Source organism: Gossypium hirsutum, chromosome D01, assembly GCF_007990345.1.
Source record: "Gossypium hirsutum isolate 1008001.06 chromosome D01, Gossypium_hirsutum_v2.1, whole genome shotgun sequence".
In the NCBI taxonomy this organism is placed as follows: Eukaryota; Viridiplantae; Streptophyta; class Magnoliopsida; order Malvales; family Malvaceae; genus Gossypium; species Gossypium hirsutum.
Genome location: NC_053437.1, coordinates 10,654,140 through 10,678,909, shown reverse-complemented (window position 1 = coordinate 10,678,909; position 24,770 = coordinate 10,654,140). Strand labels below are relative to the sequence as shown.

The following is a 24,770-nucleotide window of genomic DNA, read 5'->3' as shown; positions in this document are numbered from 1 at the left end:
CTTCATTTCTTTTGGCCAATCCTACCTCAGTCATATCATAGATATCACCCAAATTTTCATACTCTCTAATAGTGTTCTCAACAAAAGTAATATTCTTATCAAGGTTATTAAATGATTCTTTATTCCATACCTTCAAAAAGTTCATCAATTTCATCAAACTATTTGTCCTCCCTTCCACATCAATATCTATTTACTTATCTGCAACCATCTTCAGAAATCATTTACTCTGCAACCAATAATCAAAAAACTTAAACGGCTTGGGAAACGCACTTTGAATCACTCAATTTTGAGTTCGGGAGCTCAAGTTATTACTGTTTTAGTGAAGATTGCAGGAGTAAAATTTCTGGATGGGAATATGACGAGAATTACGAGTTTTAGGCTTTTAATTCAAGTTTAAATCATATTGGATTCGGATTATAGGCTTAATTTTTATTATATATGAGCTCAATATTGTATTTATTAACTCTTATTATTTATTATTCTAATTTTTTTATAATTATTAAGTATTTTAAGTTATTTAGTTATTTTATGTCAATAAGAAAGTTTAGTTTAGAACTACTTATTTAAATTAATTAGAGTTTCAGTATACTTTAGAGTTTTATTTGAATGTACTTAGCTAGCCTATATAAAGGCTTCTTTATTGTTCATTAAGCAAACAATTGTTCTTATTAATAAAGTTTTCTATTCTGAGAGTTTGTTTATTGTGCAAGATTTTTTTCTTGTAATTTTTAGGAGTAGTTTTCTTCTCAATTTTATTCAAGAAGTCGTGGAAAATCATTCTTCACCCTTCAATTTGCCAAGGATTATTTATTAGAGGGTTAATTAGAGTGATTAATTGAGTTTGTTGGGATTTATATCTCAAAAGGTTCGATTGGACATTTATCTTTCTATCCATCATGTCCATCGATTTATCGTTCCATCTTCTATTTTACTTTAATATATATTTTCACTATTTAGTTATTATTTTGAATATTTATCCTTTATTTTTTTAAGTTTTCTTATTTTTCTTATTTCCTTTGTTATTTTCTAAATTTATTTGGTTTTTTCCTTTCAGGTTACATCCAAATCTTTCCTTCTTGAGTCAAACAACTTGAATTCAATCATTCTTTTGCTTCCTCTGCTCCAGTTCTTTATCAGTTTCCAACATAGGACATTTGCGTTTCGGTGCTCAAATCAAAGGCGCTCATAGAATGTTGTGTCGAGATCTCCATGTTTGAGTTACCAACTAACCTCAACTGTACGCCAAAGTTGCGATCGAATGTTGAAATCGAGGAATGCCTTCCAGTTGATGATACCGATATTCCCTGATACGAGCTTTGCAACAATACTGTGAAACCACTGCACAACCGTGTGGTTGGACCTTTTACTTCTTGATCTTGAAACAAATTAATTGGAACAGTTGTCGAACTCAAACCACTTTTCTCTACATTGACAAATTGGACATATAACTCTATTACATTGAGTAACGCCCCAAAACCCGACTTAGGAGTTTAGCCTGAATTTCGGAGGTCACATTGATCACCGAAGTGATCGTAGGAAAGAGAGAAAAAAATTTAGTTTAACCAGCTAGAAAATAATGGTATTTAAGTTGCTTTAAACTCTCAGTTGTAAAATTCCGATATTACAAAAATACAGTTGTTCAAACCAGATAACGTCTACTTGCATTAAGTACAAAATTTCATACCACAGTATTAAAAACAAAACTTTCAGTCCAAAACCGTTTACATAAAATTCAAACTTAAAAGAATACTTTATTAACCAATAAAAAAACGTGACGCTTCCGAGACTTCCAGTATGCCGAGTCCGAGCTATAGATAACGGAATTGTACCTGAAAGAGAAACACTAAGTGGGTGAGCTACACGAGCTCAGTGTGAGTCCGAAACAAGATTAAGAACGGAATTATGGAACTCAGTTCAATAACGAAACAAACTTACTTATTTACACAGAGTCAGAAAGTTACCTTGAGACCAACGTCCCAACCGAATGAAACAACTCATGCACACCAAGTCACACACAGACACTCAATCACAAGTGTTATTCAATCAAATAAGCTTACACTCAAAACACTCAAAAAAATGCGTATAAATGTAGTCAGATAATAAAAAAAATCATCCTTCCAGCCAAAACACCTCTCCATCCCCCGATCACAACCCAAAAGAGTTGTTTAAGCTCATCCAACAAAACACACCATATAGGACCTTGAAAGGCCCATCCAACCCTACACACCATGCATGTGGACTGAACCACTCAGATATTAATACGCAACAGAGCTGACGTACGTGTGGTGCAGTACGATAAATTGATGTACGAATAAGTTGCAGTAAAACTGCCAGATTAGATAATAATACGCAGCAAAACTGATGTATATACGATACAGTGTGGTAAACCGCTATACAAATAAGTTGCAGTTAAACTGCCAGATCAAATCAGAATTAGTCTTCCTTCTCTTCACAACCAACCCCAAAAGTTTTATGCAAATGTATGTATGCAGACAGACGTACTTAATCAAAATACCAAATTTCCAGACAGACATTCAGACACAGAATCTCACATCCAGTCAATCAATTACAGAATTCCCATGCAGTCACAGAATGCACAGAACATACAAACATTCACACATCAATCACTTTGAATCACCAATGCGTACAATCATTTACCTGAATTCAGAATCAATGACATAGTAGCCTCAAGTAACAATCAAACAATCTGTTTAAAATAGAGGTTTATCTATACAAAACACACTAGTCTAGGCAGAATCAAAGTCCCGATTACCATTGCTAAGACTTAGCTAGGAGTTGGAACACACAGAATCACAATCAAGCTTAAATGTGGCACAGAACAAAATTTAGTGATGTCAGGCCACATGGCCATGTGGGGGGTCAACAAGTCAATGTGGAGGGACACACGCCCGTGTGAAAAGGAGGCACACACCCGTGTGACCTAGGGACATGGCCGTGTGATCCGATCGTGTAACTCTCTGCCCATTTGTACTAAAATAGAGTGCAGGGCAGACACGACTTTGTGAGGGTCTCACAAGCCTGTGTGCCCACCAGACACGGCCGTGTGTCCAAAACACATGTCCGTGTGGGATCCCTAAATCTCCAAATTAGCCACACGGCCGTGTGGCACCAAATCACTAAATCACTAATTCCTAATCACACACGCCTATGTACTCAAAGGACACGACCGTGTGAAAATTAACTAAAATCCCCAAATCGGCCACACGGTTGTGTGGCACCAAATTTTGCTTGGAACCTTAATTCCTAACAGCACAAGTCCGTGTAGACCTTCCGTGTGGCCACCCGTGTGATAACGAAACCACCCACAAACAACTTGAAAATCGAGTTTTCTGGCCACTAAACCGACCCTTAATCGATGGGATTCAGAAACACACCAACTTATACAAATTTCCATGCCATTCAACAATATTACCGAACATCGACAACCAATTTCCAAAAAGGCACATAGATTGTCGCATTCTACCAAAATCAAACTTACAGTTCACAAATGTAATTGAAAAGTCTCGAAATCAACACCTGATTCGAGCAAAACCGTTATCCAAAAAGAGAAAAGGGAGAAAAACAAAAAGAAAACAAAAAAAAGGGGATAGGGAGAGGAGAACGTAAAAACAAGCAGTAACCCCAAAAATAAAATAAACTTAAAAACAATATTACTATTGAACAAAATAAAAATATTTCTCCAAAATGCACACACACAGAGGTTCAAACACGTGACCTAAAAATTCACTAACACACAACTAACCACCAGACTAGCAGGCCCATTCTGACACTTAAACGCTTAACTAAACACAATAGTGCAACTTTCTCACTGACCTTAACCACAAAACTCAAAACTTTTAACCCTAAAATTTGGGGTGTTACACATCGTTTCCAGTCTAGCAATGCACCTCAAGCATTAATTTGACATCCGCATCACTTTTGAGCTCAAATGTATCATATCTTATAGGGTTCATGGGCGTTAGGTTAGGTATCTATATTTCTAGCGTGAAATTCTCCTTTGGCTTGAAACCAATACTTTCTTTTTAATTTTTAGCAAAAGCTCATTTTTTTAATGATTCCGTTGAAACTCAAATATGTCGATTGGGCTTGTACAAAAATGATCCCCAATTTCGATGTCACAAATTTGACCTTCATAATAAATAATGACTCTAATTCTTTTACTCATCTTCGCCAAAAAAAACATGTTTAATAAGTTTAATAAAAATATAAAACGATAACATTATACAAAAAAACAAATACTCATTAACTAAATTTAAACAACCAATCCAAATTTATTTACTTGAACTAATTTAGTTTGTTTGATCGATTTTCTAACTTCAAATTTTTAACATCAACAATCTTCTCCTCAACATACAAATCTTCTACTCAAGATTTAATCGTGAAAACCTCTCCATATCAATCTTCATTTTATAAAAAAAACTCTACCACCAGATATGAAACATTTTTTCAAATTGTTGAAAAATATCAGACATGACTCACAAATCAGAAAAATGCTTCTAACAAAATACATTTTTTTGAAAAGTTTTTCTTTCCCAAGATTCCTGTGTATTCTTGTGACCTAAAAATTCTGCCATGGAAATGATGAGAAGAACTGCAAATTTTATCTTGGGATTCTCAGGTTTTAGAAAGTTATTAAACTTTTCTTAATTTTTTCAAATTTAATCCAATGGCTATTTTATTTAAAATTAGTATAATTTTTTTAATGTGTAGCATTTTCACTGATGTGGCAAAGCAGAAGCAAACTCGAAACGAAAGAGCAAAAAACAAATAGAAAAGTCAGAAAAATAACACACACCAATTGTTTGAGTAAATACTCTTAAAAGTATTCTATTACTTTGAAATTTTACAATTGAGTGAATAAAATAAAGGGGAAATGCCTCTATTTATAGTTGAGCTCCCCCAGATCCAACAATATAGATTGAGTTACATCGACGGTTACAATTTGTGCCTATCGACAAAATGAGAGTCCTAAGGGATTTAAACTCTATACATATTTGTCACTTAGTATTTACATTAATTACCTAAGTAATTTTAGTTTTACTGGAGTATTTTTTTGGGCCACCAAGATTTCATGTAGATGAGTTTATCCATATGTTCCACAAGTCGGGCAAATTCAAGTGGGTCAAATGAGCCCCATTTAATAAGTTGACCTCCATGAGACATTTTGTGCGTAATGGTCATAGCCTTTAATCTATGGCCTGTGACATTTGCTTATACATGTAGTCTTGCTTTTGCAAGTGATTTTAGGGATGACTTTGTCGATGTCCCCTCCAATTTGGTTAATGCTCGGTTCTTTTGCCGATTTTTTGCCCACCGCTTTGCATTATCCAAAGTTCATTTTCTTATCGTATTAAGTGTTTGCAATCACTCCACAAATGCCGTACTTGAGTTGTGATAGAGTCAATTGTCAACGTGCCATAATGTTCTATTAATACTAAGATTGAAACATATATTGTGTTGATGGAGTTTGTCCTTCACCACTTACGACAAATATTTATTGTCTCTTCCGAACTGTATGATCTTATTCCTGAAATAAATTAATATGACCTAAGAACTGCTTATCATTTTTGTTTTAAAAAATAAGCAATAAATTATGATCCATTGATTAGGCATGGCACACATGTGGGATCCGGTTTTTGAATGATTGTTGTGTAGAAAGTAGAAACAAGATACGCAGCCTAAATGTAGAAGAAAATAGACAAAGAAACATCTTAAACTACCCTTCAAACTTCCAGTGTTACTGGATCTATCATCTTAAACTCACTTCTTCCAAACCTCTCATCACAAGATCAACGGTCTGATTTAGCTCTCAATACCATCCTTATTATACATTCATCCGATTCAGATTAAACCCTCAATTTTCTTGCTCGATAAGAAAAAAAGGTCAACAAATTTAAAAATATCATCTCAATTCTCACCTAACACGACTCCACGTGTACGGATACGATCCACCAAGAATCCCGCTAATCTAATTCAACACTCTGAATAAAGAGTTCAGGTTGGGACTCTAGTTTTTCTGCTCAGTCTGTTCTTAAAAATTGAAATCATAAACAAAAACGTAAGAAATTTCTTTTCTTTTTTGTAAAAATTCTTGACCTTGGCTTATTATGTAATTTCTCTTTACTTTTCTCTATTATTTGTTCTTATATATGCTTTTGATTTCTTTTTGAGTGTTCTTTTTGTAGTGATTTTGCATTTCTTGGGCAGGAATATTGTGTGATATTTAGGTTTTAGAATCTTAGAAAACTGAAATTGCTTGAAAAAAAGGGTTATTGAGTGAATATCTAGTTTGATCGATAATAGTTTGGAGTTGACCGTGTAACATTCGTAGAAAACTGAAATTGCCTGAAAAAAAGGGTTATTGAGTGAATATCTAGTTTGATTGATAGTAGTTTGGAGTTGACCGTGTAACATTTGAAGTTCGGATTATCCGTTTAAGTTTCTAATAATTTTTTCAGTTTTTTTCCTGTTGGGTTGGTTAGATATTGAGGGATTTTCGGTGTTTATTACCTGAGAAAAGTGAAGGTTAACTAGTTAACTTCGATTGGCATCCGTTTTGATTTCCATTATTTTTAACTAATTTGGATGGAGTAAACATTTGAGCCTAATTAAGATTCCTCATAGCTCGAATCAAATTATTTTGACCTTAGTAGTATTTATAGATGTGTTTATGTATGTTTATTGTGTTTTCTCGGCACCAAAATTATGTGATGTGAAAATTTGATTATAAAAAAGAATGGAATGGCCATGATGTCACTAAAATTGAGCATCTGTTTACTCTTTGAGGACAGAACTTTACTTGGCAGTGAATAAATGTTCTAGACTTAGGTCAACGGTCAATGGTTTTTATCCCATGTAGTTGAAAAGTGGCTTGTTGCCTACCTGTTATGAGACAAGACTATATCTAGTTGTGTGTTGATATCTTGTTTTTTCAGCTTGCCATTTCTAGTTCTAACTGTATCTGGCAAAAATCTTTGAATCATTGCCTTTCAATTGCAGACTTGCAGTTTTCTGAATGGGGACGATAGTTCAAACTACCGTTGTCACTGTTTTTCTTTGTCTTCTTTTTCCTATTGTCTTTTCCACATCCAATGACGGATTGTTCAGAATTGGACTGAAGAAGAGAAAGTTTGATCGCAACAATCTGTTAGCTGCCCAACTTGATTCCAAGGAAGGAGAAGCGTTGAGAGGTTCTTTTAGAAAGTATCTTCATGGCAACTTACAGGAGTCAAAGGATATTGATATAGTGGCACTAAAGAACTACATGGATGCTCAGTACTTTGGTGAAATTGGTATTGGCACGCCTCCACAGAACTTCACTGTAATTTTTGACACTGGGAGTTCTAATTTGTGGGTGCCTTCATCTAAGTGTTATTTCTCAGTGAGCTTAATTCCTCAAATTTTTCTTGGTGTACTTAAGGGTTGGATTTGTGTAAATTTGGAATATTTTAAGGTTTTACTGGTGTCTGGGTGCAGATAGCTTGCTATTTCCATTCAAGATATAAATCAAGCCACTCAAGTACCTACAATGCTAATGGTTTGTTTCTGCTTCTTGGTTCATTCTAGGTTTCCTGAAATCCATGTCTTCTTGATTATGATTATGATTTTCTTTTTCCATTCATAAATTGGGTATTGTCTTTAGATCAATCTATAAGTACCGCTTAGAACAAATTCAGTAGTTTGATTTAGGTGTGATTATTCTTTTCCTTATGCATTCTTTTAACTGCTTTATATATATATATACGCCTCATCTCCTGCATTTGAAAAACTCATGTCTGCTGCTTGTTATTCATAATCAGTTCTATTGTGCTTTAGATTGGAGAAACTTGGATAAAGGTGACCGGAAGGATATTAAAACTAACTGTTGTTCATTTCAGTCAAAGTGAGTATAATAAAGTAGCTGCCTATATGTTTTCTTTTAAATGATTCCACTTGCAGGTAAACCTGCGGATATTAAATATGGTACTGGACAAATTTCTGGATTCTTTAGTGAGGACCACGTAACAGTTGGTGATCTTGTAGTTAAAAATCAGGTATCATCAATAATTTTTTTATTATATATGTTTGCAGTGTAATTCACCATCATGGCTGTTGGTGATGGTCCATGTTGCTCAGTAACTTTTCTTCTTTCATCTGTTTAGGAATTTATTGAGGCAACAAGTGAGCCCAGCTTAACATTCTTGCTTGCCAAATTCGATGGTATACTTGGTCTGGGATTTCAAGAGATTTCAGTAGGAAATGCTGTGCCTGTGTGGTATGTAAAAGCCTCTTTTTTGTTTCTTTGTGCTTTTTGTTTCAGTTTTATTGGCGTAAGATGTTTATATTGTGAGTATTAAGAATGCAACTGCTACTGGTTTAGGATTTTGATTCTGTAAGTGCTCCAGGTACAATATGGTCAACCAAGGTCTTGTTAAGGAACCGGTTTTTTCATTTTGGCTTAGCCGCAACTCCGAAGATAATCTTGGTGGGGAATTGGTATTTGGCGGGATGGATACTAAACATTTCAAGGGGAATCACACTTATGTTCCTGTAACACAGAAAGGATACTGGCAGGTTAGGATTTCAAACATTCCTTGTTTTATACAATATATTTGACTTCATGTATTCCTTTTATAATGCTACTGTTTCTTTGTCTCGCAGTTTGATATGGGTGATTTCCTGATTGGTAACGAAACAACAGGTGAGAAGTCCTCAAAGTTATCTTCTGGAAATAATTGTCGAGCCTGTTCCACAATATTCTGCTTAACTGGATTAATATAATTCATAAGGACATGCAAATATTTTGTAGTCTTTTATTTGTTTCCTTATATTCTTACTCCTTCACAGGATTTTGTGCCGGTGGCTGCAGTGCTATTGCTGATTCAGGGACTTCTTTGTTGGCTGGTCCTACGGTTTGTATTAATTTGTGTCTATTTATGTGTGTATGCATTCTTCTGTAGCCGTGCTTCTGTAGCAAGTTGCTGTCAAGTATCAACCATGTTTTGTCCATTCTATGATTGTTTCTCATGGAAACATTGGACGTATCATTCTGCCCATACTCAAATCTGTCCTTTGACTAACAACTCTAAGCATATAGTTGCACTCCTATCCTTACACTAAACAATTATCTGGATGTAATTGTACTGATGTTCATGACTGAAGTAACAATTTGCTCCTTCCTAATTCGGATATGGATATTGTTTGTTACTCATTCAAGTTTCACTGTGTAACCTCTATAAGGTTGTTTTCTATCTTATGAAATGCATATTCGAGCTTATCCCCCTAGTGTCATTGCTATAGTGAGAGCATATATTCAGGAGCTTTTGTACATGTTTACCTTGATATGTAGTAGGGCAATCTGATTATAGATGTCTATGATTATAAGTGATTGGCAAGTGCTAATAGAAGTCGTTTAATTGATCCTGTGCATGCATTGTCTATTTGCTGCCAAAAATGGACTGTTAGTCCTGGTCTTTTGTCAGTGATTGTTTTTCATACCATGTTTTCAGGGTATTATTACTCAAATCAATCATGCTATTGGAGCATCTGGGGTTGTAAGTCAAGAATGCAAGGCTGTAGTTTCTGAATACGGAGAGAAGATACTTGATATGCTATTAGCGAAGGTACATGATCTGTTTTAACTTGCTTTAATTGTAATGCAAATGGTATCTGGAGATGGTTAACTTTAGAGTATGATCTGGTAGTTTCTTGCTGGACTTCTTCGTTATTCTATTTATTATTCTGCATTGACAGGATGAACCAAAGAAAATCTGCTCACAAATTGGTCTATGCTTATTTGATGGAACTCAAGGTGTAAGGTTGTACACAAGTCTCTTCTGTTTTCCCCCTGATTTTTTCCCTAGAGTGAAGTTGCTTTAACTCAAATCATGGAGCTTAGAAATATTTGTAATTGTCTGAATGAATGTGTTCTCTTGCTTAATTGATTTTGTAAATTTATCTTGTTCAGTATGAGGATTGAAAGCATTGTGAATGAGAATGCTGGAAAAGCCTCTGGCAGTTTACGCGATGCTATGTGTTCTACCTGTGAGATGGCAGTTATATGGATGCAAAACCAGCTTAAGCAGAACCAGACACAGGACCATATAATTGACTATGTCAATGAGGTGAATAAGCATCCCCTTTGACAACCTCTGAGCATATTTTGGCAAGTTCTTTTTTGGACTCATGTTTTCCCAAATTGATAATTGCAGCTCTGTGATCGGCTGCCTAGTCCAATGGGAGAATCAAGTATTGACTGTAAAAGTCTATCTTCTATGCCCAGCGTCTCTTTCACAATTGCTGGAAAGTTATTTGAGCTCCGTCCTGAGCAGGTATGATATACAATGCTGAATTTGTGTTACGGTACTTTGGTCTCCTTTGATTTGATTCATGATAATCCTGGTTGTCATCATTTCACCCTCAAAAAAGAAAAAAAAAAATCATGGATATCAATATTTATATGTTTTGGGTGGGTCTAAGTAATAAACTATTAAGTATCTCGAGTTGGTTGCAATGTTAGTGTTCAGCAGGGGCGAAGCTAGGGGAAAGCAGAGGCCTTGGTCCCTCTTGGTTAAATGGAACAATAATAATTTTGGTCTTCCAAAAAATTAATAATTTAATTTAAGCTCATTGATGCAAAATTTTTACCGTTGGTACCCCCATAGATGTTATAATTTTGTTTTGGCCCCCAAGTTTAAAATTCTTGCCTTTGCCCTTGGTTTTTAGTGATTCTTTCTTTGTTCCTGACCTCTGTCCTTCTGGTGTTGGGAATCAGTATGTCATGAAAGTGGGCGAGGGAGATGGGGCTCAATGCATTAGTGGATTCACTGCTCTGGATGTACCACCTCCTCGCGGACCTCTCTGGTATTCTTTTTACTGGTTCATAGATATATATTGAAGGATAATTATGTTTTCTACAATTAACTTATATTCACACTAGACGTTTACTTTTAGGCTGGAAAACATTTGATGCTATGATAATCATGCTAGTATTCATTGATGAACAGGATCCTGGGTGATGTATTTATGGGCCAGTTCCATACAGTATTTGACTATGGGAACATGCAAATTGGATTTGCTGAGGCTGCATAAGCTAATCTTTTCTAAATCTGAACACCCGAGTGCCATGCTCTGTTCAAGTAGTACACTCCTAAACTTATGGGATTAAGTATCAAAGATGATTGTATGTAAATACTTGTGCAAAACATGATCTGTGATTTAATCCGGATTGTATCGTATTATGGCATTTTGACTAAGAAAGGATTTCGCGGCATCCGTTCCTCTCTTTACCTATAATAGCATAATGATGCAATTGGTTTAAATAGCATTTGTTAGAGAGCTAAAGATGATTTCGGGGGCTATGAAAACCAGGAATGCTGGACATTAATTTTTTTGAGGGGAGGGGTTAAATCTCAAAACGTGATATTGCTTGTTATTGCTTCTTGTTTTAAATGTATGTCGCGGGAGGTAAATCTCAAGTCTGTTTGATCATTGGGTCAAATGTTCCTTATAATTGTCTGCGGTCATAGGCGTTAGTTCAAAGTGAAATTTGATTTTAAAAAATGATGCATTTTTTTAGTTAATAAAATGTATTTTTTATACGATAGAGAACAAGGGTAACATAATTTGAATTTGTATAGTTACTGTATCATACAAGTCAAGATATGATATGGTCAATGCTTCTTTATTTTATTTTATGAAACTTGAGAACTTAAGTTCAATTTTTAACTTCATCCTTATGCCAGCATTGCATTTTCTTAATAAAAACTTGAAAAATAGATGCAAATGCAACATTCCACTGAACAACTAAGAAAGAATTACAATACTGCGATTGTTGCAAAATAACTTAAACAAAGTGTCCCTCCCCCGCCCCCAAAATCCTTGTTCTCAAGGATTAAATTGAGGAAATTGTTGTTACGTGGCGTCTTCAAGGAAGGAGTTTGTCCTTCGAACCAGCACCTAAGTGACAGCTCCATTAAATTTGAACCGGTACTTTTCTTACATGCTTCTTGAGCTATGGCTTTGTAAATTTATGACTAGGAACATACTTGGCCCCACACCAACACCATAAGCCTCTTGTCCTCCTATATTCAATCTCAGCTTGGGAAGGGAGTTTGTTGCCAAGTTTACTATCACTTAGTAACACAAACTGGTTAACAGATTTAGTTATTGCTTCAGGAGCGTTAGCAGTTCTAGGACCAAAAAAAAGAAAAAAAAGAAAAGTGAGGACTTATTAGAAGAAATCGAAAGAAAACTAGCATTTGATCTAGCAAACTGGGGTTAAGCAAAAGATTTCCTTTGACTCGGCTAAAGAATTACCTCCAATTGCTTAGCCATATGCAATGCCTCCAACAAATTCTTAGACTTAAAGGTACTGGGCAATATCTAGCCTCAAGTTACCGACAAATATGCTAAGAGCATGTTGAGAAGATAAAGAAATTTGGTTAAAGAGACTTACAAACTCCTTATGAAACTACTCAACTAACTTGCTCTTCTGCTTTAAAGATACCAGCTTGCCATTGAATCCTCGAAATCCATTAGGGCAAACCTCTCTTGCAAATTCCTCAAGTAATCTTTTCCAATTCAACTAATTTATACCACCATTGTTATTATCATTCAAATGATGCCACGGTAGGGCACATCCCTGCAAGACAGATACTGGCTCACCTTAAAAAAGTTGCCCCATTTTTGCCCACTATCAACGAAAATCAGTACCATCAAACTTAGGGCACTTCAAGTTATAGGCGTGATTATACTAGTCATTGGAGTCTGCACAACTTACTATAGCCAATTCCCCTATCATTGGTGACGCACCACTCTCTGTCCCTTCAGAAGTCTCTCTAACTACTTCCAATTCATTAGAACTCGGAGGAGGACCCAAAATGCCCTTCCCTTTAACAGTACTAATAGCCGCCGCTATGGTTTCATGTTTACCTAGAAAAGCTTCAAAAAAATGCCTTGTCCACACACCATCTCCTATAGTCATGGGCAAGTCGCAGCTCTAATACCAAAATTGATATGAGCGGCATTGTGAAAGAGAGTTATAGAATTGAGAAAGAACGTGAGAGAAACAAAAGAAAATCTAAATGATTTTCCTTTTTTAGCATTGATTCTTATTAAAGAACGTTGGTTAGGAAACAATTACAATTCTATTGCCAGCTATTGTGCAGTAACATCAATTATAACAACTAAACGCTACAACACTGTATCTAAAATCTCGTTCCACTAAACAAATACAATATTTTCGTTATTGCAAAATAACCCGTAACCAACTTTTTTTTTCTATATTGGAATTAGAAATTTAGTCTCTCCATCTTAATTTAGCATAATTTGCTTTCTTTTACTTTTACATTGGTCCAAATATATAATACTATTGTTTCCATTTAAGTGATAATATATTTTCTTTAAAACAAGTGTTAGCATTTGGTTGATATTTAATTTTATTATTGATTGAACGTGATTGGTTGAATTTTCACATGATTTAATTGTATGACCGATTAATAAAAAAAAAACCATATAATCACTTTAATGCAACAAACTTATAAGTTTAGATCTAATAATAATATTACAAACGCAAAAGATCAAATTATGTTGTCAATTAGACACTAACTTAGCTTTGGGACCTTGAGTTCTTAGGTCCAAGCCTCACTATGTATAAATATCATGTGTGAGTTTTGTTTGCATATATTTTACTTTTCAATTCATTGCGTCTAATTCTAAAATAATAAAGGGAAAATTCATGATTAGATTAACATGTAATTGGATTTCTTTTCAATTTTTGATTTGGTTTCGTATCTTGTATCCCATGTTCTCATCAAACAAACATGAAAGGGAAAACTAAAAAGCTTCTGAAGAAAAAGAAAAATGAACCAAACTAGACTTTTTCTACTGCAGGGTATTGACAAAAGTTGGAATTGATATAGTATGTCCAGGATGATTCAAGCTGGAATTGGAATTGGACTTGAAGTAGAACTTTCGAAATTGACTTATTCGTCAACGAATTAATTATAATAATTTGAATAAAAGAATTGGCCAAGGAAATTTGAGAAGAAGGTTTCTTCAGATTTTTAAAATTTGAAGTACGAACAACTCCTATTAACAATCTTTGAAACAACTTTTGAAAAATAACACAAACGAATCATTCAATTCTTTTAAAAAAAATTCAAAAAGTAGAAAGCAAACTCCTAACTCAACATAGAATTCTAAAAGTTGGCTGTTCAAGAATGTATCCTTCTTGAATTCAACATTCTTGATGAGCAAGAAACACTCTAAAACAACTTTAAAACCTCTTAAAATTTGAAATATAACCCTTACTAATGTAGTGTCGGACTTTTATATAAGTAAAGTTAAAGCTTTAAAAATTTAAAAGTGCATTCAAAGTCAAAAGTTTATGTTTTAAGCCCATCCAAAAAATGCTGCTATCTTGAGCTTCCGAATGTAAAGTGTATTTGGGTTTGAACTTTACTACTTCATTCGGTTCCAACATGGATCATCTTAGACATTCATATCACCTTTGATGGCCTCAAGACATCTCAACTCAAAAATACTTAGATCCCAATTAAAAATGTATAACAAGTTGGCTAATCTTCCAAACTTACAAATTGTCAACTTCAGTAAATTTAATTGAATGGCATATCTAATTTTACTATTAATTCTATACTTTACCATTGCAGGACATTAATGTCTAATTTAAGGCATGCATGATGGCATGAAAACAAGGGATTAATTGAAGTTATTGCAGTCAGGGATTTAACTGTTGGGATAATATTAGCCAGCTACGTATACTAAAATAGATAGCTGGCATGATGAAAAGGATGAGTGGATGTGCCATTTTGATTTTCACTTGTACTTGGGTCCAAAACAATCGAATTAAACTGAGTTTCCATTTTATAGGATAAAAGTTATCCAAACAGAGAAATATATAGATTCGATCGAAAACATTGATTGGAACAATGATTAGCAAAAAATATGTTAGATAAGGTTTAGGCTGTCATTATTTTTATTTGAGTCCTCAATGTCTAAATACAACTGTCATCATGTAAATGGGAATTTATACAGCCAGCCAATCTGGGAAAAAAAGGTAGCTCCCAATCAAAACACAAATAAATTGATTAGTCATAGCTGTTTTTGATTATTAAAACAACATTCATTGTCAGTAGTCTTTTAAATTTTGGGTTCCTTCGGTGTTAGTTTGTACAGCTAAGACTAAATTGGCAATGGACAATGTTCAATGTACAACCAATTTCCCTCATCATTAAGCAACTAAGTAAAACTTATAAGTATTTTTATTTTATGGATTGTTTTTACAAAAATAAATTAATCCTTATATATTAGATTAAAGAATAGATTAATCCTTTTGTTAAAAATTTCATCTATTTTTACTGTTAAAAATTAGTTTTTACGTATTAGCATGAGATACACATGGCATACTATTTGTCACTATTTGATTATCTGTTTGCTATACAGTTTTTTACATTATAAATGAATGAAATTTTTAATTAAGATGACCAATTTGCTCTTTAATCTAATATATAGAGACTAATTTATCTATTTTTTGGGTAGAGAAAGCAATATACAATGTGACTTCTAATACAAGGGCTTCCATGATACTTTTAAAGAAAAGTTTTGGTAATAAGAGGCTATCTTGATTTAGGATCAAGATATGCCATTAACTTTATAGAAAGTTGAAAGAGATACGAATAAATTACTCTTTAAATGAAACTGTCGATGAAACTCGAACTTCATTCCTCGTTTAAGTGCTAATAAATTGATTGCCAGATTAAAAAAGAGAAGAAGAGTGGAACTGGCATTGTTGGTATCTACCAAATTCAGATCAAAGTAAAAGAATGGATCATAAATTCATGTGTTCACCTAGCTGTAAAGGGTGAGCTTGAAAGGTCAGTAAACGATGTCAGCACCGACAAGATGCAATGAAAGAGCCCTACACTACTATTCTAAACCCAAAAGTGACAAAAGGTTTAAGTTTTGAGTTCAGATTAGAGATGGGATTTCATCATTTCATGAGAAAAGTTGACTTTCATATATAGTTCGGAATTGCTTGAACCTCACTCAAGTGTTCCATTAAAAACCCCTAAATTTTCTTTTCTTCCAAACACCTTATTCAACACAACTTTGCAGACTTTGGAAAATGAAAATAACAGTGTGTGCTCTTTTTTAACTTTAATTTAATTTTTTTTCTTGATGTTGGTTGCAACCTCTTTTGTTGGCCTTATTTACTTTTGCTTTGATTCCTCCAATCAATAGGCCAACTCTTGAATTTTGATTGCCACTGGAACAACAACATGCTTTTAAGCCTTTATGCCAAAAAAAAAGCTTTTGTTGTTTTCACATTGCAAAAAGAATATTGATATTTTCAAATTGTCCTTCTACCTACTTAAACCATTTTTATTTATCCAAATTTAAATCAATTTCTGAAATCAGATAATATTAAAAATTTGATATTAAATTGCTCGAAATAAAATTATAAAATTTCATAGGTCAAAAGATGAAAATTTTATTTTAAAAAGAATGAGATTTTATACTAATCAAACTAAAAACTTTATAAATTAAATATATTTTAGGACAATGATTAATAGCTACTCTTTTAGTATGATCTAGAATAGTTCCTTAAGTTACTAAACATATATGATTCATGCATGCTTTCACATCCACGCCTATCCAATTAAGCCCCCCAAGAAAAGCATAGTAAAATACAATGGGTTCCCTCTGTTTTATCCTTTGCCATCAACTATAAGCAATATATATACATATATGTGTGTGTGTGTTTACAGCTTGTAAGTTAAGCTACACACAAAAAAAAAAAACTAAAAAGTACTTAATTGTGTTCACATTGTTAAGATTGAAGATTAATCATCTTTGCGCCGCAAAAAATCACAATGTTAATGGATTAAAAAGATTAAAATTAGCCAATAATAGGATAATTGTAATTAACAACTCGCAATCTCGGCACGTGCTCATGTGTCTTCATGTGAATGGCTTTATTACAAGCATAAGGAAACCGCCATGGCGCCGTCCATAGGCGGTCAGCATTCACTAAATTCGCGCCACGTGTTACATTCTTGCTCTATGTACTCAAAAGAAAGCCATGACAGATTTTTGTCATTAAGAATCTTTCCTAAGTTGTTGCATATGCTTTGGTATTTGGATTAAGTCACCAAAACCAAGGGTTACCCCAAAGTTCATTTATTTATTCATATGTATATATATCCTTACATGTCATAGCATTAGTCACCAGTCCCATATTTTTGTTTTCTTTGTTTCTTGGTGGCTTCTTTTTTTGCTCTAATGGAGTGGATCAGAGGGCCTGCCATAGGCAGAGGATCCACCGCCACCGTGTCTCTAGCCACAGCAGTCCCTTCCGGCGAGCTTTTTGCCGTTAAGTCAACCGAGTTATGTCACTCTATGTTCTTGCAGAGAGAGAATTATGTCTTGTCAAAATTAAGCTGTCCTCACATTGTTAAGTACATAGGGTACGATGGTACGAATGAAACGAACAACAAGCCGACGTACAACCTTTGCATGGAGTACGTCACCGGCGGTACGCTTTCCGAGGAAATCAAAAGAGTTGGAGGAAGATTGGGTGAAGAGAGAGTTAGGTTGTATACGCAACAGATTTTACAAGGTTTGAGTTATCTTCACGTTAATGGGGTGGCACATTGTGATATCAAGAGCCAAAATATTTTGATCGGTAAAGAAGGTGCGAAGATTGCTGATCTGGGGTGTGCTAAATTAATGGGAAAAGATGGAGAAAATCAAGGTTTTGACACGTCAGCAATTTCCGGTACACCAGCTTTCATGGCACCGGAGGTGGCACGTGGGGAGGAGCAGGGTTTTGAGGCTGATATATGGGCGCTTGGATGTACGATTATAGAGATGAGCACTGGGAATTCGCCATGGCCGGAGCTGAATGATCCAGTGTCGGCTCTGTATAAGATTGGATTTTCAGGCGAGGTACCTGAGATTCCAAGTTGGTTTTCTGAGAAAGGAAAGGATTTTCTGGGAAAATGTTTGAAGAGGGATTTGAAAGAGAGATGGACAGCTAAAGAATTGCTTCAACATCCATTTTTGGAAGAATCAGATACCCTTTTGAAGGAAGTAAAAGAATCCACCATGGATTCTCCAAATACTGTGCTGGATCAAGGTTTCTGGGATTCATTTAATGTGGTGGAAAGTCCTAAGAATTTGATTCCTAAAGAGATTTCCATGAATTCCCCCACTGATAGGATCAAGAAATTGCTTCAATCAATTCTGTCACCACCTTCTTCCAATGCTTCCAATTGGACATTCAGTGAAGATTGGATGACAGTAAGAAGCGATAATATCACAGAAGACGACTTTTCATCTCCAACTGTGTCATTCATGGAGTCATTTGAAGAACAACTTGAAACTGAAACCCCAATCTTAGATGAGGATTTCTTCTCAGCCAATTCTGCAGAAAACACTATTTATTTCAGCAGTATTTTGGCATTTAACAGTGTAACAGATGATTATTTTGTATCAGACAATCTCAATTTCGAGACAGTTAATGAAATTTCTTGTTCTATTATTCCAATGATCCAACCCCATCTTTTTCATATTCGAATCAAATCCCCATTGTAGCTGTTAGTTTATCCAATTGTTTTCCTTGGTTTCAAAACGTCCGGCAGAGACGACCGGCCGGTAGCATGCCAACACCGCCGCCGGTGATGACTAACTTATCTATTGACTATTCATTGTGTGAGCAGAGGAGACTTAAAGGGTTAGGCAGATCCGATCAGAAAAAAGAAGTCAACTTTGGCTTCTCCTTACATTTATGGGTTTAGGTAATGATCATTAATTAATCTTAACATATTCTTCAATCCAATAGCCAATTGTGCATATGGCTAACTCAGTTCATTACTGCTCTACTTTGCAAGTTGAAGGCCAAATTACCTGCATAAACAAGGATTTAAGTACATTAAATAAATACGAGTTGAGAAACGAATACTTCAAAAAGAATGAAGGATCGAAGCAAACATAGAAAATAAAAAACCTTGCATTTATTCCCTTAGATATTTGATTAGTTGCATCAGTTCCTTCTAGTGACGGAGTGGGTGCTTGGGGGAGACTGCAAGGGGGGGTTGACTCCATTATTTTAATGTATGGGGCACTGACTTTTAACAAAGTCAAGCTATGAGAAAAGTCAACTAATCACAGTTTTTGGTTAAAGCTTTAGGCTTCCCATGTGAAACCAAAAAAGGAGGTGTTTAATCTTCAACAATGGAGTTTACCAATATGTTGCAGTTTACCAACTTTTGTTTCAAGTCAGTTGACCCAAGACTCGGTATTAGCCTTTTACAATGTCTTCATTTCTTTAAATTGTTAGCTCATTAGTTGTTAAGACCAAGTAAATCAAATTAGGTAGTTCAAATTTGAGCAAATGATCATTACACAATTACGTTCTTATTTCTTCTTATTTTTTGTCAACATATGACCTTGTCTTATGCATGATTACACCTTACATGAAGAGGAGGAATCTTCATATTTTTTTAAAAGTTCAAACATCAATTGTTCATTTTGAAGATGTTGCATTATTCTTTGGGGGTTCTAACATCAATTGTTTATTATCTTCAGCAGCCTCCAATGTCCTCGATCCTTCTAGCCCTTTGATACAGTAGTGCAATCCATATGTAGCCAACGCAAGGAATAAAGCAAACCCTGAAACATATACATAATATCTTAGGATCAAAACATATATATAGTTAAAACCTGAAGTTTCAGACATGTTAGGAAATTACACATGGATGCTTTCAAAACTTGTTTCGCCATTAGAATCTCATCGGCAGGATTAGGAACAGCGCCTTCCAACCAACATTTTTTGATCTCTATCACATCGTATAACATTGAGGTGAAAACAAGAAGCAAAGTTGCTGCAACAGTCTTTAAAATCAGATCGGCTTTCCCTACTGTTATTATGTCTAATATCCTCATCACCAGTTCCCTTAGAGGAGAACTGAAGATAAGCCCTAATACAAGGACCGTTTCAGCTAAAACAAGCATAGACAAGAGATACATGATCTCAATCAACTAGTATTAAACAAATTACTACAATGGTTTGTGAGAAAGAGAACATCAGTTTACATTTTATATGGTGAAGAAAATGGAATAAAAAATCAGGAAATCTTGGTGACTCAATTAAAGAATTGTGCTTTACCATTAGTGTAGGAAAGATTAAGAAGGAGAAACAGAATAACTTGCAGCCTCAGTTTTGAAGCAACATAAGTTGTGTTACTGCAACTCTTTGGCACATTCAAACATGAGTATAGCGCACATGGGACGGAAGTCAACTTGGGCTATTTAGAAATCCACCAAGCTCTATAGAACTAAGCTTGGGTTGGAATCAAAGAAACTAAAAAAAGTGAAGGGAACGAAAGAATGAGTGAAAAAGTGAAATTAGAGGGTACTTAATTTGAAAGAAAAGTGATGGAAAAGAAAATAGTAGGGGTGATCATTTTTCATCAATCATTAGAATGATGAGAGAGAGAAAATGAGATAAAAGTGTATTTCTTTTTACTTTTCAACTCCACCAATTAATGAAGGGGTATTTAATTTCTTTCTATTTTTTCATTTATACACACCTATGAAAAGAAAATTTATATTTTTCATCCTTCTAGTTTTCCATCATTCCAATTTTCCATCTTTTCAATTTTCTTTCCTCCACATCAAGCAAAGCCTTTGTGACTCCGTGAGTCCCATTGTAGGCTATATTTAAAATCACTTTTAATTAGGTTAAAGTACTTGGAGGTCCTTGTATATAGGGACAGGACCAAATTAATCCATTTATTATTAAATGGAATAATTTAGTCTCCTATACTATTAAAAAGAATAAAATAAATATAAATTCTAACATAATTAGCATTTACTGTATGAAAAATATCTTGAAATTTATTTTGTTCTATTACAATTCAATTCCAAATAAAATATTTAATTTACAAAATCATAAAAAAACTTAAAAAATAATAACTCTATGAACAAATAAATGACATTTTTTATATAGTAAATATTAACTTTATTTCAATTTTGCGTTATTTAATTCTTTTTAATAGTATAAAGATTAAATAATATATAAACAATTTTAGAGAAACTAATTTGATCACGTCTCTATAACCGAGGAACCTCTCAAATACATTCACTTTTTTAATGATATATAAGCAATTTTAATTAGATTAGGAGTTGAATAAGCAAGGGGTCGTCTGAAGAGTGAAAACCTCACTAAAATTTTAGGTATAATTTTGGAAAGAAAAGGTTAGGAAGTGGGAGGAGTTACCATTAAACTCAACCGCTTTGATTTAAATTATTACTTAATTATAGTAATTATCAAGTAAAAGTAATTATTTAATAGTAATTACTCAAAAGAAATAAAATTATTTAATTTATTATAAAATTAAGGACTATTAATGAGTAAAATATTTATTTAATAATAAATATTCCAGCATTCTCCCATTTAATCTAAATTTTATATTATTGTCCTCAATGATAGTTTTAAATACCATATGTTTAAGTAGCAAAGTAGAGTTACACAAGTCATGGCAGTAAGTTCTCATTTAATTGAGTATTCCCTTTTATGTATTACTATGCAATAAACTCATACATGTGGGAAATCACGTTATGAATAAACCTTCCATGTTTGCTCCAGGTCCTATCCTGATGGTTGTTTTTTCAACCAAATGTATAAAATTAGAATAAGAAAACAAACTAAAGAACAAAGTATTTTATAGTGACTTGTTTGAGAATAATCCATTTCAACCACATGATCCTTCAACGACTTTAGCGGCGTGCCTTCTATCTGAGGATCTATTATTATTAGCTTGTTATTTATGTGTTCAATGAGCAATTTCATGAACCTAATGTGATATTTGATTGCCAAGTACTTAATGTTGATTTGTTTGTTTTAACTTCCACTTTTTGTTATTCTTAGTAAAGAACACAAGTGTTGTATTGTCATAATATATCTGCAAGGGCCTATAGATGGAATCAATAAGTCTAAGCACGTAATTGAACTTCTCAATCAAATACCTTATTAAGTAGCTTCAAAACATTATACAAATTCAACTTCTATAGAATAAAGGCCCACCAATGTTTGTTTGACACTTCTCTAACATATGATTGCTCCAAGAAACATAAGATACACCTTGATATTGATTACAGAGAATCAACACAGCTAGCAAAAATTTGAGTTTGAAGATCTGATGACTTCTAGAATGTTAAGTCTTCCATATGTAAGCATGTGACTTTAGTTCCTTAAAGATATCATTATTTTATTTGCAACTTCCCAACTGTCTAATACAATATTGCTTTGTTATCTTCCCAACATTTCTGTGCTAATGCAATGTTAAGCCTAGTGTCACGAGCCACATATCAAAGCCCATGACGAATGTACATAGAGCAACCCATGGAGGTCAATTGATTAAATGAGGCTAATTTGTCCCACTTGAATTGACTCATTTGTGGAACATATAAAGAAACTCATCTACTTGAAGCCCTAGTAGCCCAATGGAACACTCCAGTAAAACTAAAGTTACTAGAGTAAAAATTTTGTAATCTTAAGGGATAAGATTGTATAGAGTTTAAATCCCTTAGGACTCTCATATTGTAGATAGGCATTAATCTCAATCATTAATGTAACTCAATCTGTACCATTGGATCTGGGGAAGCTCAACTATAAATAGAGTCCTCCCCCTTTATTTGTAATCATTCCATTCATAGTTATTGTCGGAGGATGTTCATTGTGGTAAGAACATTGACTTGGGAGATTGAAGTGTTAATGAGACCCCATTGGAAATGTTAGAGGTGCGACAAACTAATATGAAGCCTGTTGAGTTATCTGTGAGGCTACCACCTATGAGAGATGTAGGTTTTGCATCAAAATTTTTAGGAAAAGTGAGAATGCAAACTAGGCAGGCAAAACGAGTAAATGCAATGAGTCAGGTACATCTCAAATACTTTCCTAGTGTTCTACATTATGGCTTACCACTGGCTTGGAAAAGATATAAGGGCCATTTTAAAGTTCTGAAGTGAGTAAGTTGAGGGGCTTACAAACCAAAGTTGATGCCTATACTCAAGGTTAACCTAGTGTTCAATGTGAGAACACCTAAGCCTATTTGTGCAGATTTAGGGGATCCCAATCGAGTCAAGTCACGATAGGAGCAAGTAAGAGTAGTGGGGATCTTACGAACAAAATGTACAAAAGAGAGAAACGATCTGAGTTAGGCGATAGTGGAGACATAAGCTGAGGCAAATGTTTCGAGGGGTGGAACAACTTGACAAAGAGACTAATTGGGAATTGACTAAGGCATTGAGACAATTCCAAGACCATTCAAGCCAGTGTCATTCTAAGGACGTGACGAGGGTGTCACAAGAATGGGTGGAGGACAACGTCACGAGTATCGGATGAAAGCTCGTGAAGAATGCATACGGAGCGTCCCATAAAGGTCATTTGATTAAATAGGGCTCATTTGACACACTTGAGCTAGCTTGATTTGTAGATCCTATGGAGAAGTCCATTTATTTGAAGCCCTAGTGGCCCAATGCAACACTCCAGTAAAACTAATTCCTAGGTGTAACACCCCAAAACTCGGCCTAGTCATTATGGCTGAATTTGGAAAGCTTTATTGGCCACCGGAATGGTCCAGAGAAACTTTTCTTGATTTCAAACGTACTTTTTTTAAACCATTACGCAATTTGTTCAAAACTAGTAAAATCGAATGTTCAACTATATTTTCAATCTCATTTCAAAAACCATTTGTCCATGAAAATGGTCGAAATAAACTTTCAGAATTAACAAAATATTTTAAAACTATTGGCTTATCAATTCAAAACAAATGAAATAAATCGTTTATTTTAATTTCATAAAAACTGTGCAATTTTCAAGAATCAAAATAAATAATATATCAATTGTGAACATTCAATCATTTATTTAAAACTATTTCAGTTTTCAATTATACTTCTAATTCATTTGTCTTTTTATTCAAAATTGGAGAACTTGGTTATTCGTCATTATTTCGGAAATAAAAAATATATTAACTTCATAAATCAAATGTCTTTAGAAAACTCATTTGTAAACATTAATAATTTTGAAAGCTAAGTCTAATTTTATTAAAAACTCATTTTTCAGAAATGCAGCGAAAAAATATGTTATTGACAGATTCTATTTTAAAAACCGAGTTTCAAGCAAAATCTTATCAAATACTAATTTATGCATTTTTTTAAAACTTAATGTCATGCAAGCAATTTATGCAAATTAGAATGAAACATCCCCAAAATAAAGTCCCATGTCACAGTCCATACTCAAACTTATGACAAACCCAAAATATCAAAATATCAAAATAAAGTTTAATTACTTTAATTTTAAAAAAATTTCGAGAAACTCCTCCAAATGTCGTCATCGAAACCTAACCTTGGGGTTATCTGTAAAATCAAAAAACTAAAGGGGAGTGAGCTATAAAGCTTAATGTGAGATTAACATAAACACAACCATATATGTATAAACATATACATTATACAATCATAATCATCATATCAATTTCATATAACTCAATATTTCACACTTATACTATGCATGATCATGTCAATGCACATTTCATAAAATGATGCAAATTTTATAAAAACGGTCCTACCCATCTCCGTTACACACCAAAATTGAGTTCCCCAGAACTCGTCCATCCAACACACCAAATTGTTTCTTGTATCTCAACATGTAATATATAAGTTTGTTGTATTGTTGATTAATCCTT

The 24,770-nt window shown here is 34.1% G+C and overlaps 3 protein-coding genes across 5 annotated transcripts; 2 read left to right on the top strand and 1 right to left on the bottom strand.

Moving 5' to 3' along the window:
- The first annotated feature begins 5,710 nt into the window (after positions 1-5,710).
- On the top strand, positions 5,711-11,272 carry LOC107922162 (aspartic proteinase). 3 transcript variants are annotated; one of them, XM_016852048.2, is made up of 14 exons: positions 5,711-6,019; positions 7,021-7,402; positions 7,498-7,558; positions 7,960-8,054; positions 8,163-8,275; positions 8,406-8,574; positions 8,662-8,701; positions 8,848-8,912; positions 9,510-9,623; positions 9,754-9,818; positions 9,968-10,124; positions 10,212-10,331; positions 10,775-10,863; positions 11,007-11,272. In XM_016852048.2, exons 2-14 carry the CDS (start codon positions 7,037-7,039, stop codon positions 11,089-11,091), a joined length of 1,539 nt encoding a protein of 512 aa, XP_016707537.1. In that variant the 5' UTR covers positions 5,711-6,019; positions 7,021-7,036; the 3' UTR covers positions 11,092-11,272. The 3 variants fall into 3 exon arrangements, with proteins under 3 accessions (XP_016707537.1, XP_016707534.1, XP_016707536.1); XM_016852045.2 differs by having other exon boundaries at positions 5,923-6,079; XM_016852047.2 differs by lacking the exon at positions 5,711-6,019 and adding an exon at positions 6,029-6,130.
- Positions 11,273-17,214: 5,942 nt separating this feature from the next.
- Positions 17,215-18,618, top strand: LOC107921731 (mitogen-activated protein kinase kinase kinase 18). Its single transcript, XM_016851552.2, has one exon. It carries the CDS (start codon positions 17,305-17,307, stop codon positions 18,616-18,618), a length of 1,314 nt encoding a protein of 437 aa, XP_016707041.1. The 5' UTR covers positions 17,215-17,304.
- Positions 18,619-19,424: 806 nt separating this feature from the next.
- Positions 19,425-20,389, bottom strand: LOC107921862 (uncharacterized). The gene is made up of 2 exons (XM_016851696.2): positions 19,776-20,389; positions 19,425-19,695 (listed from the first exon to the last, which is right to left on the bottom strand). Exons 1-2 carry the CDS (start codon positions 20,050-20,052, stop codon positions 19,550-19,552), a joined length of 423 nt encoding a protein of 140 aa, XP_016707185.1. The 5' UTR covers positions 20,053-20,389; the 3' UTR covers positions 19,425-19,549.
- Positions 20,390-24,770: the final 4,381 nt, after the last annotated feature.

Excerpts from the sequence above, each read along its gene's own strand:
- LOC107922162 (XM_016852048.2), top strand. The coding sequence starts at position 7,037 with ATGGGGACGATAGTTCAAACTACCGTTGTCACTGTTTTTCTTTGTCTT. Across the intron at positions 8,702-8,847 it reads GATTGGTAACGAAACAACAG|GATTTTGTGCCGGTGGCTGC; the intron begins GTGAGAAGTCCT and ends ACTCCTTCACAG. Across the intron at positions 10,864-11,006 it reads CCTCCTCGCGGACCTCTCTG|GATCCTGGGTGATGTATTTA; the intron begins GTATTCTTTTTA and ends ATTGATGAACAG.
- LOC107921731 (XM_016851552.2), top strand. The coding sequence starts at position 17,305 with ATGGAGTGGATCAGAGGGCCTGCCATAGGCAGAGGATCCACCGCCACC.
- LOC107921862 (XM_016851696.2), bottom strand. The coding sequence starts at position 20,052 with ATGTATCTCTTGTCTATGCTTGTTTTAGCTGAAACGGTCCTTGTATTA. Across the intron at positions 19,696-19,775 it reads AGTTTTGAAAGCATCCATGT|GGTTTGCTTTATTCCTTGCG; the intron begins GTAATTTCCTAA and ends TATATGTTTCAG.